At 51.4% G+C, this 23,656-nt stretch overlaps 1 protein-coding gene across 1 annotated transcript in view; it reads left to right on the forward strand.

Moving 5' to 3' along the window:
• The window catches only part of HS6ST1 (heparan sulfate 6-O-sulfotransferase 1), a 42,333-nt gene continuing 34,975 nt past the window's right edge, over nt 16,299–23,656 (forward strand). Inside the window, exon 1 of the mRNA XM_003133399.6 lies at nt 16,299–17,099. Within this exon, the coding sequence (XP_003133447.4) occupies nt 16,573–17,099 (527 nt within the window). The 5' untranslated portion in view covers nt 16,299–16,572. The remainder of the gene's footprint in view (nt 17,100–23,656) is intronic.

Genomic DNA, 23,656 nt, shown 5'->3' on the forward strand with positions numbered 1-23,656 from the left:
CTGGCCATCTCCACACCTAAAATCCTTGGGTGCTTTTCCCCATTTCTCCTCTGCACAGGGTTTTTCCAGGGATCCCCACCCCTCAGCTGGTGTGGTTTCCACCAAACACCTCCAGCCAATGAAGAGGACAAGGACAGGCTGAGTGACCGCAACACCCCTGACGGTCCAGGCACTGCTCCCACCTGCCAGTGGGCAGGAGAGGGGAAAGGAGATGGTGTCCACCTGGATTAAATGAGCTGAATGAGAGAAGCCCTTGCTTTATGTGCCCGAGTTCATTGTTGGCTAAGATTAAGAGTTTTCTTGGCATTCCCGTTGTGGCTCAGTGGGTTAAGAACCTGACATAGTGTCTGTGAGGATGTGGGTTTGACCCCTGGCCCCGCTCAGTGGGTTAAGGATCTGGTGTTGCCACAAGAGCAGCGACGAAAGCCAGCAGCCACAGCTCTGATTTGACTTCTAGCCCAGGAACTTCCATATGCCGCAGGTGCAGCCTTAAAAAGAAAAAGAAAAAGAGTTTTCTTAAAAAGAAAGGAATGAGGAGATGACCTAGTGGAAGGACAAAGGTCCAGTGTGCCCACTGGTTACAACAGGATAAAAGCTGCCTTCATGTCTTTGTCTGATCAGTGCTGATGGAGCATCTATTACATGCCAGGTGCTGCCCCAGAGAGCCTGCCCGGGGCTACCAGAGAGGACACACCTTTGGGGCTGATGGCCCAGGGCCTATGACTCAAGCACCTCTAAATGTTAAGCCTGTCTCCTAACCATCCTATGTCACCCCCTCTGCAAAAGGTTTTTGCACGTGTTTTGAGAGGATCGTGTGCTTTTTCTCCTTGTGTTCCTAGAATATATCCCATTTTGTCATGATGCCGTGTCATTGGATTTAATTTTCTCCTATTTAGTGTTTTTACATATATATCCAAAAGTGAACCTGGTCTATAGCTGTGTGCACGCATTGCATCCTGGTGAGTGCACATATGCACGCATGGGTATTAACTTGATCAGGTGTTGACGTCAAGGAAATCCTATGGGACTCACTTACCTAAAGTTTGATGGACTGACATAAAATTGCTTGCACCAGTGAGAAAGTACAATAGAAAAAAATATTATATTTATAACAGCAATAAAAAAATAAGTATCTAGGTAGAAATTTTCTTTCACCACACTGTTCTTTTTCACTGATGTATCTTCAGCATACAACAAAATGATGCACAGATCTTGACCTTTCAGTTCAAGAATTTTAACAGTTGCAAACAAGCAATCAAGATCCATAATGGGTTCCCTTGTGGCACAACAGGTTAAAGATTCAGCATTGTCACTGCAGCAGCTCGGGTCGTTGCTGTGGCGAGGGTTCATACCATGGTTGGGGAATTTCCACGTGCCGTGGGCACAGCCAAAAAAAAAAAAAAAAAAAAAAAAAAAAGATCCAGAATATTTAGATTGCCCCAGAAAGCTTCCTCATTCTCTTTTTCTGCCAATATCCACCCGCCAACTTTCAGAATCAATCACCATTCTTATTTCTGTCACCACAGCTAAGTTTTGCTTGTTCTAGAAATTCATATATATGAATCATTTTGGAATACTACATAAATTTTTTTATCTCTGGTATAAATCCAACTTTATCATTATATTTTATTCTTTCTTTCTATATATTGCTAAAATCAATTCGCTAACATTTTGCTTAGAATTTTTTGCATATAAGTTTTTGATGGATATCTGTCTAATTAATCTATAATTTTCTTATTGAGTTTTGACATCATGGCTATGCTGGCCTATAAAATTATTTGAGAAGTATTCCCTCTTCTATTTTCTCCAAGGTGTTCTGTCAGAGTGGCATTAGTTCTTTCAAAAATATTTGATAGAATTTCCTGATGAAGCCATTGGGCCTGAAGTTTTCCTTGTAGGAAGATTTTTAATCATAAGCATAGTATCTTTGATAGACATAGAGCTATTTAGACCTTCTATTCTTGTGCGTGTGTGAATTTTTTTTTCTTTTTATAGCCACACCTGTGGCATATAGAAGTTCCTGGGCTAAGGGTAGAATCAGAGCTACAGCTGCCAGCCTATGCCACAGCAACAGCAACACTGGATCTGAGCTGCATCTGAAACTACACCACAGCTGTGGCAATGTCAGATCCTTAACCCACTGAGTGAGGCCAGGGATCAAACCCGCAACCTCATGGATACTAGTAGGATTCGTTTCTGCTGCCCACAATAGGAACTCCTCACCTCTCTTTCTGATGCTCTACTTACACATTTGTTGGATCACGTGGTATTGTCCCACATATCTTGGATAATCTCTTCTGGGTTTTTTTTTTAATTTATTTATTCTTTTATCTTTGTATTTCAGTGTGGAGATTCTCTTGACCTATCTTCCAGTTCACTGATGGTTTCCTCCAATGTTCATTAGCTCAGCAAATAAGTTTTGTATTTTTGATAAAGTATTTTTCATTTATAGAATTTCCATTTGGTTCTTTTTTTTTTTTTTTTGGTCTTTTTTTTTGCCATTTCTTGGGCCGCTCCCACAGCATATGGAGGCTCCCAGGCTAGGGGTCATATCTGAGCTGTAGCCACCGGCCTATACCAGAGCCACAGCAACTCGGGATCCAAGCCGTGTCTGCAACCTACACCACAGCTCACGGCAATGCCGGATCCTCAACCCACTAAGCAAGGCCAGGGATCAAACCCGCAACCTCATGGTTCCTAGTCAGATTCATTAACCACTGAGCCACGATGGAACTCCCTCCATGTGGTTCTTTAACAGAATTTCCCGATCTGTTGAAATTCCCTACATGTGTGCACAAGTTGTCTATCTTTTCTGGTGGGATCCTTTAATGGATGTGTCATAGCTGCATTAAACCTTTGGGCCTTCTCTGGGTTTTCTTCTATTGATTACTTCCTCTATTGACCATAGGTCACATCTTATTGTTTCTTTGTATGCCTCATCATTTTTTTTGTCTTGTTTTGATTTGGTTTGGTTTGCTTTGGGGTATACTAGACTATATCTACAAAGCAGTCATTGAGATTGACATTAATGATATTTACTCCCCAGTAAAGGACATGCCCCCTTTTCTGTCACACCACTATTGTGGAGAGTTGAGCTAGATCTAGGCTTTAGTGAAGATTTACATAACAGATGGGTGCATACTTGCTCTGCAATTGGGATCTTCAGAATTCTAATCCACTCTGCCAGCCCAGATGCCATTCTCTTTTTATCCATTTTTTTTGTTTTCTATTTTTTACAACTTATTGTTTTATTCTGTATTTCTATTTATTTGGCTGTTTTCTTCTTACTCTCATTTATAACAGATTTCTCCACACTCCCAATTTCACCAGGGATAAACGTAGCCATGGGATTTTTCCACTTTCTGGAATTTGGTACATTTAAGTTCCATAGTTCTCTGGTAGGCTTTTTAAAACTATAATTGCTGGAGTTCCCATCGTGGCTCAGCAGCAATGAACCTGACTGGTATCCATGAAGACACAGGTTCAATTCTTTGCCTTGCTCAGTGGGTTAAGGATCTGGCAGTGCCATGAGCTGTGTAGTAGGTCACAGAGGAAGCTTGGATCCAGAGTTGCTGTGGCTGTGGCATAGGCCACCAGCTGCAGCTCTGATTTGAGCCCTAGCCTAGCCATATCCCACAGGTGCAGTCCTAAAAATACTTGTTTAAAAACCATAATTTCTGTAGTTTATCAACTTGTTCTCACTGTTAGGATAAATTACTCAATAAAGATTATTAAGAAAATTGACTTAGAATTTGAAAAAAGCTATCGCTATCTCATATTATAGCAAAATAAATTCCAGATGGAATTAAAATATAAATATTGAAAGAGATACAATAAAGGTACCAGAAGAATTTACAATATGAATTTCACATAGCCTAGTGGCATGGAGAGATAGTCTAAACACAACACCAAGATAAGAAAACAGAAAGCAAAATGGATGTATTTAACTAAACAGAAAATTGGAACTTATATATATGACAAAAATATGAATTAAAATACAAATGAAAATCTATTAAAATCTAAGATCTATGATAGACATGGGATTAGCACTATTAATATTTAAAGAACTATTAAAAATAGGAACTCCCTGGTGGCTCAGCAGATTAAGTATCTGGCAATGTCACTGCTGTGGTGTGGGTTCGATCCCTGGAGCTTTCACATATCAAGAGCATGGCCAAAAAAAAGAACTATTAAAAATTTTAAAAATATGAGTTCCCGTCATGGCTCAGTGGTTAACAAAACCGACTAGTATCCATGAGGACTCAGGTTCAATCCCTGGCCTCGCTCAGTGGGTTAAGGATCCGGCATTGCCATGAGCTATGGTGTAGGTTGCAGATGTGTCTCAGATCCTGCGTTGCTGTGGCTGTGGCATAGGCCGGCAGCTACAGCTCTGATACGAGCCTGGGAACCTCCATATGCCATGCGTGCAGCCCTAAAAAGACAAAAGACAAAAGACAAAAAAAAAAAAACAATAATTAAAAATAAAGACTTCAATAGAAAAACAAAGAAAATGAATAATTTGCAAAAGAAAAAAGTAAATGGCCAAAAAAGAATGAAAACAGTTCATTGTAATTAATAATTGAATAAGTACAATTAAACCAACAGTGAGATACCATTTTTCACCTCTCAACCTACTTTAGTTTGAAAATAGTAAGAGTCCTTCATTCAATAAATATCTGTTCAGCATCTTTTACATGCAGAACCTGTATGTATCCCTGGGAGCTGGAATCCAGAAGTGAACTGACAGTCTCTGCACTTAGGACCTACTGTGGACAAGACAAAGTGATAAGCCTAAGAGAGAAAGGTAAGGAAGAAAAAGGGGGCTAAGAACTAATGGGGGAGAAGGGGTGGCTCTTTCACATAAGATGAATGTGGAAGGCAGTTCTAATCAAAGAGTATCTGAGCAGAGACCTGAAGAAACTGAGGACCATTTGGATGTCTGGGGAAAAATATTCCAGGCAGAGGGATCAGCAAGTCAACGGGCCCAGAGGGTAGGACATGTGAGGGACACTGAAGATAACAGTGGGGAGGCCATCCTTTCCAGAACAAAAGGAGTTAGAGGAGTTCCCATCCTGGTGCAGCGGAACTGAATCCGACTAGGAACATTGAGGTTGCAGGTTTGATCTCTGGCCTCACTCAGTGGGTTAAGGATCAGGCGTTGCCGTGAGCTGTGGTGTAGGTCGCAGATGAGGCTCGGATCTGGCGTTGCTGTGGCTGTGGCATACGTAGGCCGACAGCTGTAGCTCTGATTAGACCCCTAGCCTGGGAACCTCCATATGCCACGAATGTGACCCTAAAAAAAATGATGGAGTCAGAGACCTTGAATTCCTGGGAACTAGTTTTCTCATACACTCTTGGCAGAAATATTCATTGGCAACTTCTCCTTTGAAGGACAACTTGACAATAGTTATCAATAACCTTAAATTACATATATCCTTTGACTCCAAGTTCAAATTTTCTGAATTTATCCTGAGGCAATAATCAGATAAGTGCACAAGGGTATGCATAGAAAAACATTCATCACTGTATTATTTACTATTGAAAACAAACAGGGTAACCTAAACTTTCAACATTTGTAGTTACTGAAACTGCATATATTCATACAATGGCATTCTATATTGTCATTAAGAACTCCCTGAACCTCTAATTCAACCCCTAACCTGGAAACTTCCATAGACCACAGGTGTGGCCATAAAAAAAAGAAGAAGAATGATATAGTTGCAATATTTCTTGACAAGGAAAGATGCTCACAATATGTTTTTAAAGTGGAAAAGCAGATTATAGAATGATATATATTTTATAATTCCATTTGAGCTAAAATGTTTATTCCTATACATTTGTGTACACAGGAAAAAGTCTGGAAATACAAATATCAAAGCATCAATGGTAGTGTCTGCTGAGTGGTGAGATGCTCAGATTTTTATCTCTTTCATAAATAATGCCCTTAATTTTCTTGAAATCACCATGTTTTACTTATGTAACCTGGAAGTAAGGTTTCAAAATGCAACAACATAACAAATGCTAAGGGAAAGTGTTTTTAAAAGATGAGTCTCAGAAAAAGAAGGCAAGGTTCTCTTTGCCTGCTATAAAATTTTTACTTTTTCATTTTAACAAGTTTAATTATGATGTGCCTTGACATGAATTTCTTTGAACTTACCCTATTTGGGCTCACCTAGCTTTGTGAGTCTGTAGGTTTATGTGCTTTGCCAAATATGAAATGTTTTCAGTCATTATTTCTCCAAGTACTCTTTCAGCCCACTCTCCTTCTCCAACTGGGCACCAACGATACATCATACAAAGGTTGATGTTTTGATATTGCTCCACAGTCCCAGAGGCTTTTTGTTTGGGGAAGGGGAGAGTGTTTTTAGCCTATTTTCCCTCTTTTGCTCAGATCGGATGGATTATATTGTTCTGTCCTCAGGTTCACTGATTTTCTATCCTCTGTCATTAATTCTACTACTGAGCACATCCAGTGGGCTTTTTTAAAATTTCCATACTTGTACATTTCAGGTATAGTTTTCATAACCTATTTTTTTGCTGAGATTTTCTATGCTTTAAATTTGTTTCAAGAGAATTTCTAATTGCTTGTTGAAGCATTCTTAGGGTGGCTACTTTAAAATCCTTGCCAGATAATTCCAACATCTGATTCTTCTCTGGGTTGCCATTCATTGATTTTTTTTTTTTTTCATATTCAAGTTGTGATTTTCCCGGTTGATTGTAGGACAGCTCATTTTTTTATGGTATTCTTAACATTTTCCCACACTTGGAGACTGTGTGTACCATCCCACATTTCATTTTAGCAGTCAGTCACCAGTTTAGGTGTAGACTGCAAGGTTCTGGACTCCCTTTATGGACTGGGTTTCCAACAAGAATCTAATTTTCAGAACCTTACAGCACTATTTTGGTCTGTTGGTTGAAATCCTACTGCTGGAGCTCTCACTTGTCCCTGCTGGTGCCAGGGTGCTAGATGGGGTTTCCCCAGGCCCAGCCATCTGGGGACCTCTGCATAGGGTGAATTCTCCAAGCCCACAGGGATGAACAGGCTTCCTGGGTGGGACCACTTGTCGGGGTACAGTTGCCCTTTGCTGTTACCATCATTGGGGAGGGGAGTTGAGGCCCACAGGAAGCACCTTACCTGGCCACTCATTGTCATGAATCCCCCACTGAGTTCCTCTGTTGGTACTGCCTGGCTCAGCTGTGATTTCATTCCTCCCACTGGGGGGAGGAATGAGCCATCCAGGTCCCTTATGTTTCCAGCTGGGGAAGGGCAGGAAATGTCAGGCCTGGGTGCCTTCTTCTGCCAGGTGGGGTCTGTGCTCTTCCTCCTGTCCTGGGGTCTCAAGCCAGCTTGCCCTCCTTGTCCACCTTCCAGAGTCCCCCTGGTGTTGCCTCTCTTGCCATTTCCAGGGTTTGTGACTGTACTTAAAAGAGTAGCCAGAGACAGGACCAAGGCACTTTGTCCAGACAAGAAGTTGAAACATTGTTTTTGATTTCTCCAATCTGCTCTAATCTGCCTGACAGCCCCATCCCAGTGCAACAGTAGAGAATCTGACTTGACCCGATCCGGTCATTCTAGTCTGATCAGATCACTGTTAAGGCTATATTTTCTTCCTTAGTTTTTGTGTACGATGAATTGAAATTCACACAGAAGCAGAGAGGGCAGCATAGTGAATCTGCACCTGCCCTTCCCCAGCATCTCTGGTTAGTGGCCTACGGCCATCAGGTTCCACAGGCAGCCCCTACCCATGGGAACCTGTTAAAGCAAAGTCCATAAGCGCTTCAGATTGTGTCTCTAAGAATGGTCCTCAGATGGATCACTCTCTGGACAGCCTGGTCTCTACTTGCTTGGCTCAGGTCAATATACGATCTTTCAGAATTCTGTATTCTTTGGGAGTCCAAGATGGCCCCAGAGCAAGAAGGCAGGTGAGATTCATGGAAAGTGGGCGGGCTGCTGCACTTATCTGGCCACTGTCCTCAGTGGGGAGGCTGGGAGAGCCTGCCCACATGCATGGGCACCAGCCTGGCCACAGCCCCCAGACCTGGCTGTCAGGAGCAGCCTGGCCAGGTGGCCCACGGGAAGACGCCTTGCCCCAGGACACAGCCAAGTTCTGTCTCCCCAGTTGGGCCATCTGAAGCCTCTGGATCCCATTTCAGCCACATAGAAACTGGGGGCTCCTTGGGAGAACAAATTCAGGCCACCCACCCTCTAGACCACGTAGCCTACCATGCTCATCCCTCTGGGGCCTCCCGCTTTTGGCACAGGCCACCCGCAGAGCAGACTACCCTGCGCAGCTCCAACAGGACAGACACCCTGTGTTCCCAAACACCTTTCCTCTTGAAGTGTTAAGAGATAAAAGATTTAGAAATCTTCGTCCCTCAAACAAAGTCAGCCTTTCAAGCCTATTGGCCAGGTGCAAACTCAGAAAGCCTCATTCTGGAGTCCCGAAGCTGAATATAGTTCTTGAATGCCCACAGTGCCCAGACCAGGAGCTGCAAATGAGATGGGCATATGAACGTATTCAAAACATATTATTCCCATAAAAAAGCGAGGAAGGCTGTGTGAGGGAAACAAGGGCCCAGGGGCACATTCAGTAGGGTCCCAAAGTGGGAACATGGTTCTGAATCCTTCCAAGCTGAGGAAAATTGGGCCATCCCAGGGGGAGATGGGAGGCCTAGACCCCTCCCCAGAACCCAGTTTTTAGATTCCTTCAGGGCTGGGCAGCCCAGAAATGAGAAAGTGAGAGAACCCCCAGCCATGGTTCTCACCAAGCAGGGGACAGCATAACCCTGGCCAAGTCATTTCACATTTGTTTAGCCTCAATTTCCCCATCTGTGCAACGGGGGAATGGTGTCCATATGGCAGCTGAGAGAACTGAATAAAATAATGTACAGAGGAGAAAAGCCCAGGGCTAGGCCCTCAGAAGGAGCTGGTCATCTGTATTCAACACAGTGGCTTACTATGGATCTTTAGCCCCTGATGTATGTTGGCTCACTTATTCCTTACAAAGATCCTATGAAGTAGTCTATTCTCATTTTGCAGATGAGGAAACTGAGGCTCAGAGAGGCTAAGCAACTTGCTCTGGGTCACAGAGATGGTTAGACAGAGATGGGAAGTGAACACAGCACCCTTATTCCAAACAGCCCCACTTGACTTTGTTCTTATGAGGCTGACGCCCTTCTCCATGGGGCCTCAAGGGACCGGCCTGAGGAGGGAAGGAGCGTCCAAAGCCTTAGTCACCCCAAAGCCAAAGTCCCATAAGGAGGCTCTCATGGAGCCCTGGGGTGGCCAGGGAAAGCAGGCCCCTCCCCCAGGCCTCCTCATCTGCCTCACAGGTCTCAGCTATGGAAGCAGAGGTCTCCATTCCCTGACCGTCTCCTCCTTTATCTGGGCCTATGGCCTTGGCAGGTCACCTGGCCTCCTTGAGACACTTGAGCCGAAAGCAGACCTGCTTCCTGACTACCACGTGGAGCCACCACAGGGCCTTGTCCCCACCCAAGCCACAGCCAGGTGGGTGTCCTGACTCATCTGCCCTCCCCCCTGACCCCACAATGGTGTGACCCCTGCCCCCAGCAACTGTGGAACTGAAATATATGCTGTAGCTGTGGGCTAGCCCCCCCGAGAGCCCCCATCCCTCTCGTGGTGCCCAGATCAGATGCCACCCTCCTCCTGCTGACTGCTCTGAATCCCCTGGCAAGGGTCCTGCTGGGCCTGTGTCTATTACCACAAAAGGAGGGGAGGTTACAGAGGTGAAGGGAGAAAATGAACAACAGTATGAAAATGCCCATTTACAGAGACTGGTGGTCACTGCAGAGCTAGAAGGAAATGCCATGGCCAACCAGGTCACAGCTGCTAGCTCTGGGGGACAGAGGGGCCATGGACAGGACAGATGAGCCCCTTCCCCACAGGGCCACAGGGCAGGCAGGCCACACAGGAAGTGACCTAGGGACCTTCTCCATAGACACCAGTCTTCCCAACTCTGTGCACCCACCCAGGGCCCAGGGTCCACTAAAGGACCTGTGACCTGCCAGGAAAGAAGCTTCCACCAGAAAAATCAACTGTTATACCAACTGGGATCTATCAGGAGGGTAAACCCTACTGGTCTAAAATAACGGAAGAATCTGTTAAAAAGAGCCAAGCAGATAAGGGAGGGGTCAGCCATTAACCTGTAGCTATGACAAAAGGGGGGAAAGAAGAGTTTCTACTGTGGCTTAGTGGGTTAAGAACCTGACTAGTATCCATGAGAATGCAGGTTTGATCCCTGGCCTCACTCTGAGGGTTAAGGATCCGGTGTTGTCGTGATCACAGACATGGTTCAGATCTGGTGTTGCTGTGGCTGTGGCATAGGCCAGCAGCTACAGCTCCAATTTGATCCCTAGCCTGGGAACTTTCATATGCCACAGGTGCAGCCCTAAAAAGAAAGAAAAAATAATAATAAAGCTCAATATTAAACCTGGGACAAGGTCCGCTGGGAGCCAGAGAGGCCAACAGACACCTTTCTCCCCACCCCTTCCTTTGCCCTGGAATTTCCAAAGGCGTGTCCGTTTCTGAGACACTTCCAAGTATGAGAATGCCCTCGGGGTCACATCATGCCCTTCCACGCCTCAGCAAGCTGGCAGAAATGGGCCCCGCCTGGCTCAGGCACTGTCCAGTCAACAACCCCATCAGCAGGGATGCACCCTGTGTGGAGGGTAGGCAGTGAGACCCAGAACAGGGCCTCCTGTGCTGTACCGGGGGTCCAGCCCCTGCCTTACCACCCACCATAAGTTCTCTCTAAAAAGGAGCCAAGAGAGGGCAGGGCAAAGTTCCAGATGTGAGCAGTTACCAGGGTGGATAGTCACCTGGGTCTGGCTGAGGAGGGGCTGCAGAAGAGCCACCCACACCAGTTTCCCCCCTGGGCCACCCCTAGGTCACAAACCTGTGCTTCCGACGGTGCATAGAGGGTGTGAACCACAGTTGTATCCATTTGAATTGCTCAGATTTTCAATTCTTTTTTATTTATTTATTTATTTTGGCTTTTTAGGGCCACCCCTGCAGCATATGAAGTTCCCAAACTAGGGGTCAAATCAGAGCTACAGCTGCAGGCCTACCCCACAGCCACAGCAAGGTGGATCCCAGCCCAGGCTGCGACCCACACTGCAGCTCAAGGCAACCCTGAATCCTTAACCCACTGAACAAGAGGCCAGGGGTGGAACTCTCATCCTCATGGATCCTAGTCTGTTAGTAATCTGCTGAGCCACAACGGGAACTCCGCTCAGATTCTCAATCTATTTATACTTCCACCTTCTTCCGAAGAAGATGTAAGGATGCCTTAAAATACAGCAGGAGAGAACACCAAAAAACTGAGGAGAAATGAAAAGAAGGCTCACAAGACTGCTCGGAAAAGCACCTGCGGGGTCCTGCTCAGGCCAGCTCTGCTCTGCCGTCCAGCCACTGGCCACTCAGCGGTCGGCCACTCAGCGGTCGGGACAGGTGGGAAGGGTTAGGACTGCTGCTGGGGAGCCCCTCCCCCAAGCCTGGTAGGTCCCGGCCCTTCCAAAGTTCAGGTGGGGGATAGGGACAGCCCTTCAACAAGACGGAGCCCTGGGAAGACGCTGGGCAGCGTTGGTGCCCGGTTGGGGTGGAAGGAATCGGGTACCTCTCAGAGCCTGCAGAGCAAGCGAGCCCTGGATAGGGGGACAGCTCTGCGGTGGGAAGGGAGAGGTGAGAGGGCTCCCTGGAGGAGGTGGCCTTAGATAGGCGGGTGGGCTCCCCAGGAGACCAAGGCAGACGGTAAATGGGAGCAAAGTCAGGAGGCACGAGGGGGCAAGCGTGAGGACCCCAGGAGAGATAGGCCTCATACAAGGAAGGACGCGCTGGTTAAACCAGAGTGGCCCTGAGTCGCCCGGCTCAGCCCCCTGGAGCTTCTACCCTCCCAGATCCTACTGGGCCAGTCCCTGGGGTCAGCTCCCGCCGCCTGCCACCCCCCCAGGCGGGTCCAATCGCAACGACGCGGATTCCCCCGCGACTCTGAATCCCTTTAAAAGTTAGTCCCCAAGTAAACCGCTCTTTCTCACTTGGGAAGCGGGGTCATCTCCGGAGGAGGCTTCGAGGACAGACGCGGTTGCCCTCTTCCACCCCCTGGAAACAACAATGGGCGAGCGGCCGAAAGAGAACAAGTGAATCAAGGGTGGAAAATCCCCCAATCCTGCAATGTCAAGGCTGGGCGCACGGTGCGGTGACAGGCGGCTGCGGTGCTGCCCCCACGCGCCCTTCCTCGGGACTGCAGACCTGGAGGGAGGGGCGGCACGGGTTGATCTCCTGGTTCTCAGACTCTGAGGCGCTTGGCAGGGGGGAAGGGAAAGCTCAAGTTTGCGTTCTTGAGGCTATTTTAGGTTCACAGGAAATTACATTTCATTTCTAAAGCCGAAATCGTCTCACTGCTTGCATTTTCCCGAAGCAGAATACAATGACTTGGGGTTTTTTTGATCATCACATCCTACCACTAGCCATGTTCTTTTCTTTTTCTTGGTCATTAAGCCAGAGATCCTACATTAAGGCGTTTGTGAAGTGGATATTTAGGGGACAAAAACAGTTACGGAGCCAAAGTGTGGAGATTGATTTTCCCGAACTATGAACACCCTCAAGGCTGGCCACTGGCTCCAGCAAACCGTCGCCTGCCTTATACACAGTCTTAGGACTGTGGGGAACCTTGGCTAACAGGACGATCGAGTGGGAAGGGAAAGGAAACAGCGGATGAGGAGCACCAGGAGCTTGGCACTTGAAATCAACACTGCCCTTTGATGTGCCCTTTGGTGGAGTTTCTGCTGGTTTGTCAAGGGGTGACACTGAGCTCAAAGTAGGTCGATGTGGCGCCAGTGGGCAATGGGGGCAGGGGAGTCTGCATACCATCCTGCTTCCAAAGGTCGACTGATTCCCCTAAAGCAAATGGCCTCAGGATTTGTGGCTTCTCTTTTTTTGTTCGTTTTTTGTTTGTTTGTTTGTTTGTTTGGGCTGCACCTGAGCATATGGAAGTTCCCAGGCTAGGGGTAGAATCAGAGCTAGAGCCACCCACCTACACCACAGCCACCGTAACACAGGATCTGATACACCGCAACACAACGCAACGCTGGATACTTAACCCAGTGAGCAAGGGTAGGGATTGAACCCTCAGCCTCATGGATCCTAGTTGGGCTCGTTAACCACTGAGCCACATAGGGAATTCCTGTGGCTCCTCTTACTTGACTTTGATATGGAAAAACCCACCTACAGCCTTGGGGAGTCTCACAGTATCTGTGCAGCACTTAAATCAAAAGGGATAACAATAAAATCCCACCATCTAGGAAGATTTTCTTCCCCCAAGAGAATCTAGGAAGAAAGGGCTTCTAAACTAAATAAGGGGTTCCCTCTGAGCCATTCTGGCAGGTGCAAAGCTGGATTAAACAGCTTCCCTGGGAGTAGCAGTTAAGCCATGAGTCAGGTTGCTCTGGCTCCCGTCTTGACTCATGGGAGGAGCAGCTACCCACCAGGGACCCTATACTAGGCCCTCTACCTTCTCTGGGTCTCAGTTTCCCCATTGGGACAATAAGATTGTTACAAGATGGGGCCAGAGACCAAACACTGACAGTTTGGGATAGTCTGGGTGGCTTTCAGTAACACTCCAGGTTTCTCTTGAACATTCTGGACCCACATTCCCATCTGGCAGCAGAAGACCGTGAGAAGTGGTCGCATTGTGCCCCAGTCCCCTGCCCGCACCCCCCCGCCCCCCCCCCCCGCCAAGGGAGCAGATGGGACTTCGAGGGTGAGTAAGGGCCAGGCAGGGCAGGATCAGAATCCCAGCTCTGCTGACTCTCACAAGAGTGACTGGAGCTCAACTAGGCCAGGAGGATACCTAGGGTCTCCACGTCCAGGCCCAGACATCCAGGGATGAGAGGACAGGGTGGCCAAGGGAGAGGCTTTTGCTCAGGCTTTGTCTCCCTGCTCTCATGGGTCAGGAGAGGAAGCATCAGAGAGAGGAGACCACCAGCCAGCCATGTGACTTTGGCCAGTGTCTTCACTCTCTGAACCTCAGTTTTCTCTTCTGTAAAATGGGTGGCAGGAGTTCCCGTTGTAGCGCAGCGGAAACGAATCCCACTAGAAACCATGAGGTTGCAGGTTTAATCCCTGGCCTCACTCAGTGGGTTAAGGATCTGGCTTTGCCATGAGCTGTGGTGTAGGCCAGTGGCTACAGCTCCGATTAGACCCCTAGCCTGGAACCTCAATATGCCAGGAGTTTGGCCCTAACAGCAAAAAAAAAAAAAAAAAAAAAAAAAAATGGGTGTCAGACTCTACTCTGGAGACTCACTGATGGGATCAGAAATGACACATCTGCAGTGAATGGTGCCCCATATCTCTGGATATAGAACACCCCTCAGTTATGGGAGTTCCTCTTGTGGTCTAGTAGAAATGAATTAGACTAGTATACACAAGGACGAGGGTTCGATCCCTGGCCTCACTCAGTGGGTTAAGGATCTGGCATTGCTGTGGCTGTGGCGTGGGCCAGCAGCTGCTTCTCTGATTTGACCTCTAGCCTGGGAACTTCCATATGCTGTGGGTGCGGCCTAAAGAGACCAAAAAAAAAAAAAAAAATGTCAGTTATGATTCAACACTTGGTAGAGGATTGTCCTCTGGGGAAGGACGCCCACTGAGTTGACCCAGGGCAGCTGTGCCCTCCAGGCTTGAGCTGCTGCCTGCTGGGCGGTGAAGGAAGACTTCTCCGGCCAAAACAAGGTCAAGTGACAACAGACAGAAGCAGGTGACTCCAGGCTCGCCACTGTGCCAGCCCAGCCCCCACTCCTGACAAGAATGAGTCCTTGCTGGAGAAGTCTGACCCAACCACCCACAAGGCTTCCTGGGCCAGGTACAACTTTAAAGCAGTCACAGGATGGGAGGGGACTTTGGGGCCCCAGGTCACACCAGGGACTGGTCACCCCACCCCACCCACCTGCAACAGGCCCTTGGTCACTGTGTATTGTGCTCAGTGGGTATGCCTTCAGCCACTTCTGACAATTGCATGCTCCCTCCTGAGTTGGATTTTGGGGTGTCATTGGTTGTTTTTCCAGTTCTCCAGGTTTGCTTCCAGAAGAGATTTCTGGTGTGATTCAATATATTTTCAAGAGCTTTACTGAAATATAATGGACACAATAAAACCTCACAACCCCTTCTCCCCCATGCTTTCAGGACCTACAACAGAATGGAAACCACTGGGAGCCCCAAAAAGGGGGTGATGTGGGCATCTGATCCCAGGCCAGGCAGCCCAGGTTCGATGGAGACCACTTGGCCTGAGTTCAAAAACAAGGGACCAGCCCAGAGACCCAGGGGCGCTGAGAGTCTCAGCAGGTCATTTTATATCCCGACCCACCTCCTGTTCTGTGCAATTCCTGGCAGTGTGGGTTCCAGAGGTTCTGGCCCAGGGCCCAAGATGGAAGGAGGTGGAGGGCAAGCTGGGCTAAAGCAGACAGGGACATTCGGTCCCAAAGCGGACGGGACAGGGCGCCAGATCCACTGACCCACCTTCCAAAGCCAGAGGTTGGGGTGTTCTTGTGGACCCTCACAATTTTAAATATTGGCTCAACTTTTTCTAACTTCTTCCTTGGGATCTGAATAAACCTGGAGGGAAAAAATGCACATTGGTTAAAAGCCCTTTGAAAGAATGAGGGACTGCATAAAGCTCCCAAAGCTTCCGCGGACCCTTCGGCATCTCTCCAAGAGGGCCTCTGGGTCATTGTCCCACAGCCACGGTGGGGGGAGGGGGAAGAGAGTCTGACCACTGCCCTTAGACCCAGGCCCCCTACCGTCCCTTTTTCTCCTAGACCGCTCCCCCAGCCTCACATCCCATCAAATCTATTCCCCCCCCCCCCCCCCGCTTTTGGAACTTCAGAACATCCAGTGTGCAAAGTCAAGGTTTTCCCTCCACTGAAGCAGGGACAGGGACCCAGGCCCCAAAGCACCGGCCGCCACGGGGCCCCCTCCAGCCCAGAAGGTCAGTGCGCGCCCGCTACACGTTTCCCCAGCCGTTCTCCACGCCTCTGTGAACGGAAAGACAGACCCCGCTGCCCGCCTCGGAGCTGCCTAGCCGAGGCCGGAGACCCGCGTCGCGGAAGCTGGGTGCCGGCCTGCAGCTCTGAGCTCTGGGGGCGGGGCCCAGGTTCGCGCGGGCGGCGACGGCAAGAGGAGCGGCGGGGGCGGGCCGGGGGCGGGCAGGGGCGGGGCGGCGGCGGACTGCGGAGACGCGGCGGCGCGCTGGGCGGCGCAGAGCGTTCTCGGCGCGGCGCGGCGCGGAGCGGAGTGGCCGGCGCGGGGCCGCGGGGGGCGCGGGCCGGGGCCGGGCCGGAGCCGAGCCGGAGCCAAACTGGGGTCGGACTGGGGATCGGGGGCCGGGTGGAGAACAGCCATGGCGCCACGCAGGGCCGCGGCCCGCGCCGCTGCGGGCGGCCTGGGCGCCGAGTAGCCGGGCCGGGCCGGAGCGCGGGCGGCGGCGGCAGAGGCAACTGCTCCCGCGCCCCCCGCCCTCCAGGCCCCGCGCCCCGCGCCCGGGCTGCCGGCAATGGTGACACATGCGGCGGCGGCGCGCTGGCAGCAGGACCATGGTTGAGCGCGCCAGCAAGTTCGTGCTGGTCGTGGCGGGCTCGGCGTGCTTCATGCTCATCCTCTACCAGTACGCGGGCCCGGGGCTGAGCCTGGGCGCGCCCGGCGGCCGCGCGCCGCCCGACGACCTGGACCTCTTCCCCACGCCCGACCCGCACTACGAGAAGAAGTACTACTTCCCGGTGCGCGAGCTGGAGCGCTCGCTGCACTTCGACATGAAGGGCGACGACGTGATAGTCTTCTTGCACATCCAGAAAACGGGCGGCACCACCTTCGGCCGTCACCTCGTGCAGAACGTGCGCCTCGAGGTGCCCTGCGACTGCCGGCCCGGCCAGAAGAAGTGCACCTGCTACCGGCCCAACCGCCGCGAGACCTGGCTCTTCTCCCGCTTCTCCACGGGCTGGAGCTGCGGACTGCACGCCGACTGGACCGAGCTCACCAACTGCGTGCCCGGCGTGCTGGACCGCCGCGACCCCGCCGCGCTGCGCACGCCCAGGTGAGCGCCTGCCACCGATCCCGCCGTCGGGCCAGGGCGGCGGAGTGCCAGCTGGCGGCCGGGCCCGGACCCCCGCCGGGCGGTCCTGGGCCGGCCCTTCCCACCGTGCCCCTCTCTCCTGCCCTCTCGGGGGCCCCCATTCGCCGCAGCCCCTCTGGACCCCTTCCTGACCTCGAGGTGCCCCAGTTGGTCTGCTGCGGCCCGTTGTGGTCCCTGCGCTCTGATTCCGCTCTCACCTCCTCCTCCGTGCCTCTTTACTTTTCCCCACCGCTCGCAGAGCTGCACAGCGCCCGGGCTTCCCGGGGCCCCCGCCCCAAGACCGCGCTGGCAGTCCAGGCTGGCCTATCCTCGGATGGGAACACGCGTTCCTCTGTGTGTGAAGGCCACCTGGTGTGCCACCCTCACTGTTCCGCTCCAGTCCACATCGGAAGTGAGAGAAGTGAAGCGCCCCCCTTCCACGCCCCCCCCCCAGCCAGTCTATCTTGAGAGGGCTGGGGAGGAGCTGCCAGAGGAGGGGGTTGGCTCAGCCTTGCCCAAGTGGCAGGTAGAACAAAGGCCCTAGTGTCACCTGGGGCTGGGGGCGGGGAGGAGGCAGGACTGCCTGCCCCTAAGAGGTGGGCCAAAACGAGGGCAAAGAGGAGCAGAAGCAGGCCAGCAGCAGGCTGTGGGGAGCTGAGCTGGCCAGGGGCACCTGTGCAGCCAGACGCCTTCGCTGGGGGCCCCCACTGCTGTGAAGATTGATCTGGGGGGCGGGGAGCTCTTTTGGGAAGCACTTTGTATGCAGAAAGACCCTCCTCTCTCCCCAGGATACTGGATTTCCAAGGGTTAAAGTTGGGGTTCTTTTTCTTCTGTTTGTGATGGTGCCCTATGGGGTCTTTTCCCCAGGACGTTGGGGCTGGGAAGGGCCAGGAGGAAGGTCTTCTTGCCTGCCTTTTGTTTCTCTTCCACATTTGTCTTAAGACCGAGTTCTCTCTCGGCCAGCCTGGCCATTGGGGAGCTGTGTTCCTCAGCTTTCCTAGCTTGCAGGTGCAGATCTTGGTCCATTTGGAGAATGAAGGTTTGGTATCCAGCCAGCTTGGAACTGTCCTTGCTCAGCCTTCAGTCCTTCCCTCATGGTCTTTCCCAGACTGTCAGCCACTGGGGCCCTAGAGCTGGGGGGAGGGTGTGGCTCACCACTTTCCCTTGGCTGTCCCCCCCACTAGCAGCAGCTCCCAGCCTGAGGGGTAATGTTTTGGTCCCTTAAGGCTATGTCGGTTCTCAGTCTGCCCATCTAGGCCCTTGAAGCCTTGCTTCCTGCCCAGCATTTGGGCTGCACCACGTAGATGTACTTTCCTGGCCTTGTACCAACCCTCACCCCACTACTCCCCAGAGTCCAACACTCTGTGCCAGACCAGGTTGGACCTGGGGGCTGGTAGCCACCCACCCTCACCCCGCTACTCCCCAGAGTCCAACCACTCTGTGCCAGACCAGGTTGGACCTGGGGGCTGGCAGCCACACTGGCCCCTCCAGAGCCCTGGAGGGGACAGTGTGCAGACCTCATTCCAGGACTACTGGAGACCCAAGTCAAGCTTGCCAAGCAGTCCTGGGCTCTAGTTTGCGACCAGGACACTTGTCCTGCGGCCCCACTTCTTGAGGCTGTTTTTCCCTCTGGGTCACCAGGATGAAGGACCCTGGCCTCCGTTTTCCAGAGTTTGTCCACCAGAACAAGAGGCCCAGCCACCCCACAGAAGGGGGCCACCAAGTGCTGCACAAGGGAGGTCAGCACTCCTTCCTCCAGGTGGGCATGTGGAGCAGGAATGGAAGACTCCGTGCGTGGTCAGCTGAGGCCAGCTGCCTCCTGCTGTGGTGGGCCGCCGACCTGCCCGCCCGCTGGGAAGTTGCTGAGCTCAGCAGCATGCCGACCACGGAGGAGGGGTTTCCAGGGTCCTCCTGTGGCCTGCCCTCTGCCGTCTGCTTGGGGAGTGGGTTGTGTTACCAGGCAGGTGACAGCCTTGCTGTCCTGCCATGTCATGCTCCCCCCTTCCATTCTGTCCCCCGCGGCGCTAGGTAGATTGCGTCTTTAAAGAGCCTCCTGGAGAGGAGGGGGGTAACCTTGGCTTTGTGCATTTAATTTACAAGCCCAATGCATGAGGTTCATCTGCTGAGTGCTCTCCTGGTCTGGGGGGTCAGGTTGCAACTCCCCATTGGCCCAGGACCCAGCACCCAGAGGAACGGAGGCAGTGCCCAGCCTCCATGGGATGCCTGGTGTCAGAAGTCTCAGATGTCACACTCAGCCTCCTCCCCATGGCCCTGTGGTGGCAGAGTGACCACCTGGCTGGCAAACTGAGGGGTGACAGGGTGCTCTCTTCCTCCTTTCTGGTCCCTAGGATCAGGCACCTGGTGTGTGTAGGACAAATGCCTCCCTGCTTCTAGAATCCCCACCGTGCCTCTCCAGGCTCTCTGTGCCAAAGTTTGCAGTGCTCTGGGACCTTGCACACAGAAAAGTAAGGGTTTTCACAGCTCCCGTACCTCTGTGCCACGCAGCGTGAGCCCAGGTGGTTCTGGGCTGGGCATGCGTCAAGGTGACAAACAGAGACTGACGGGTTTCCAGCACCTTGCTGGAATGTGGTGTGGAACTTCTGGCATCTGTTGGTGCTTTCAGGCTTGGAAAAAAGGAACAGGTGTGTGAGCAAAGCATTGGCAGGTCACTCATTCATCCTGTGTCTGCCAAGGGAGCTGCCATACCTGCTGGCATCTGCCAGGAGTACTTGTATGGCCCCCTGCAAGGATGGGCCTCAGAGAGGTGTGGCTGTCCATGGCAGCAGGCAGGGGACTAACTGTTGCCAGGGGCCTCTTTGGTTAGAGTGCCTCAGCACCCCCTGCTCCCACGTCACCCCATAGGGTTGAGCTGTTGCTTCTAAGGATCACAACGTTCCTCCTTCCTTGTCCATCGGCCTGAAGGAGATGAGACACAGTCAAGGTCTTGCCTGGATTGCCCTAGAAATGTCCCTATAATCATGGAGGCTTCATTTGGAGCCGCAGAGGTCATCTGGGCCCCAAGCATGGCTTCTGGGCCCCCCTCATGGGGTCCTCTCTGCAGCAGGAGCCCCTGGTAGCTCCCAGCATCATATTGTTACCCAGCAGAGGCTGTGCTTCCTTGCAGGAGGAGGAGCCCTGGCATCATTGGCATGTGCCTTCTCAGGTCCTGCAGCCTCGCTCTAGTCACATCCTCCCTCCTCCCTCCACCTTCGCAAAGTGCCCTCTGGTGCTGTCCTCTGCCCAGTACACCCTCCTCACCTACCACTGCTCTGCTGGCTCCTCCTCCCTCTTCAGCCTCTGCTCTGCTGCCCCTTCCTCCAGGAAGCCTTCCCTGGCAGTGCCTGTTGCCTTAGGTGCCCCTGGCCACTCTGCAGCTGCTATCCTGGCATGTCCACAGCATATTGACACTGGCCGGAGGCAGAACGGGTGCTGCTGACATGTGGCACCACTGAGAACATTCACTTGCTGGTCCCAGAAAACCTTGGGGGTTTCTCACTGGGCCCATCCTAGTTAGATAGGAGCATTTCTGGGGCACTCAACAATTTCCACCTTGCCCTTGCAAGCACAATTTTACATGCAATCAAGGGACAGACGCTGCATTTGCCTGCAGTGGGGGCAGGTCTTACCCAGAGCTGGTTACGGGGACCAATGAACAGGGCCCGGCCACCTGAGGGACATGGTTGTGGTGACACCATGGCCTGAATCATGCAGAGAGATCCTGGGTTGAAATGAAAGGAATCTAAGGTCAAGAAGTTTAGAGCGATCTTCTTTAAAAACAAAAACAACAAAAATTCTTCCTGGTAAGCAGATGCCTAATAAGACAAACTTTCGGAGTTCCCATTGTGGCTCAGCAGTAACAAACCTGACTAACGTCCATGAGGACAGGGGTTCGCCACCTGGCGTCACTCAGTGGGTTAAAGGATCCAGCGTTGCCACGAGGTGTGGTGTAGGTTACAGATGTGGCTCAGATCCCACGTTGCTGTGGCTGTTAGACCGCTAACCTGGGAACTTCCATATGCCACAGGTGCAGCTCTTAAAAAAAAAAAAAAAAAGACAAAACTTTCAAATGACTTTTGGGCAGCCCCTTTCAGTGACACCCTGGCTTGTGAAATCATCAGGCTCCACAGCTCATGTTGTCTTTAAAGCACCATAGAACTGGCAAGACCAGGGCTTTCTGTTCCCTGGGCACTTCCCTTGTAAACACGAGGGTGGTGCCGAGTGGGCTGGACTTGTCTGTTCCCGGGGGTCAGAGGGCCTTCCCGGTGGGTGTAGCTCCCAGCCCCGGGACCTGGGGGCCAGTGAAGCCAGGGTTTCTTTCTCAGTGGCTGGACTGAGAGGTTTGGCTGCCACCCTTGGAAAGTGACAGGCAGTCAGTGGGGGCCTGGCCTTGTCATCCTCAAAGGACCCCGCGCCTTTTTCTTTTACATTCTCTGCTCCTTTTTTTCGTTATTGTTATAAAGTAGTGATTGTGGAGAGAATTGGGAGAAAAGTATGAAAAAGGAAAGTCACCACATTCTTTACACATACATTTTCTTCTTAAAAAATTTTACTTATTTATTTTTAGTTTTTTGGCTGTGTCCAAGGCATGCAAAAGTTTCCAGGGCATGGATTGAACCACACCACAGCAATGACAATCCCTGATCCTTCACTGCTGGGCCACTAGGAAACTCCAGGTTTTCTTTTTATTGTAATTGAAGCCATCATGTAAACTCTCTGCAGATGCTTCTCCATGTCATGAAACATTAATAATTGGGTGGCTGCAGGTGACGCACCCCTGGGTGCACCATAGTCAGTTCTCCTCTGTCGTTGAATATGCAGCTTTCCCATTTCTGCTTCTGTACCTAAGGCCACAGTGGACATCCTTGTACATCAAACATTTGGCATAGCCCTGATTTCCTTCAGAAATTCCTAGGAGTGGCATTTCTTTGTTGAGACTGGTCTGAATGTTTAAATGCTCTCCATGTAAATGTTAAGTTACTTTTCAGAAAGTCTTCCCCTGACTCTGTAGTCAGGCGTGGTCTTTGAGTGTTTGTGTTAAATATTGGGTTTAAAGGGTTTGCTGTCACATGTGAGCGGACTGTCTCTATCTGTGGTTTATGAAGTCCCGTGTGACGAGTGGCACCCTTGGGTGGCCCATCACTTTGGCTGTGCCCAGCCACCCCACATGTCTGCCCATCTGGTCACAGATGTCTGCCTGTGACCCCTGCTTAGTGCGAGGGTGCAGTTCTCTGCCATCTGGGGCTGAAAGAGAGGTGATGAGGAGCCAGGGTCTGCAGAGGGAAGGGTGCAGACGGGGGGGCGGGGGGCAGCTCTTGGAATGGGTCGTCTCCTTTGGTCCCCCCCACCCCCGCAAAGCAAATGTGACAATTGTCCCCGTTTTCCCTACAAGGAAGTCAAGGCTCAGAAAAGTTAGGGAGCTGCCATCCTGATGTCTGTCTGTTCCGTCAGTACCCCCAGCTGGGAGGACTGGCAGGCGAGAACCAAAGCCAGCCATCAGGTTGGGCTCAACACGGGTACCTGAGACCCTGGGTGGAGGCAGGTCTTTTCACACACAGACCTGGGTGGTGGGTTTACAGCAGAACATCAGGCAGCCCTCATGATGCAGTAGCAAGACAGGAATGAGGCCATGTCCTCCTGGCTCTGCAGCAAGGCCAGTGGCTCCCATCACCTCCCCCGAGGGATGGGGTCCTTCTTGGATAGTCCTGGGCCTGCAGCCGCTAGCCTTGCTAGAAGGGTTGTGGAATTCAGGCCAGATGCCATTCAGCAGGTCTGCAGAGAGGAGGCAGGATGGGAAGGGGCAAGGGCTCCTGACCGGATGGTTTCTGAATGTCCCACTCTCACAGTGGTTTCTAGCCACGTGGAGGTGTCTCATTGCCAGCCATCTCTGCCGGCAGCCTTACTCTGCCTCACTGGCCAGCACTCGAAGGTGGAGAGGTGTGTTTGCAGGGTCTCCATCTCTCAACAGCCTTACTCCTGGCATTCCCAGAACTCAGCTGGCTCTTTCTCTTCCTATTGCACTTTTTGCTGTTTGGTTTGAGGTGTTTATGGTTTTTTGGGTTTTTTTTTGTTTTTTTTTTTTTTGAGGGAGGGACATTATGCAGAAAGAAGGTCCTATGCTTGGCAGGGGCCCCAGGGGTTGAGATGCTGCTCCAGCCACAAAAATAGGCAGGCACGTGAGTGGTGACAGCAGGGCTATCTGAGGGACTTGGAGGAGGCGCTTCCACGTGGGGTTTTGCAGGATCACTAGGAGTATAGGCAGGAAGCAGTGCCCTGGAGCCACAGCCAGTCACACAGACAAATGGTGACAAAGGAGGGCAGTGGGGACGCACCCTCCCAGAGACCCAGGTGCCAGTGTACAATCCGTCCCCAAAGGCAGGCCTGTCACTTTCTGGCTATAGGATTTGTGGCCCAGTTTCTGTTTCTCTGTGGGTAAAATGTCTCCTTCCTGGTGTGGCATTGTCCCAGGTCCCCAGCTTACAGGGCCTGTTGTTTTGGAAAAGCATCATGTGGACGTACCCATATACCAGAGCATTAATGCG

Source organism: Sus scrofa, chromosome 15 (assembly GCF_000003025.6).
Source record: "Sus scrofa isolate TJ Tabasco breed Duroc chromosome 15, Sscrofa11.1, whole genome shotgun sequence".
Lineage (NCBI taxonomy): Eukaryota > Metazoa > Chordata > Mammalia > Artiodactyla > Suidae > Sus > Sus scrofa.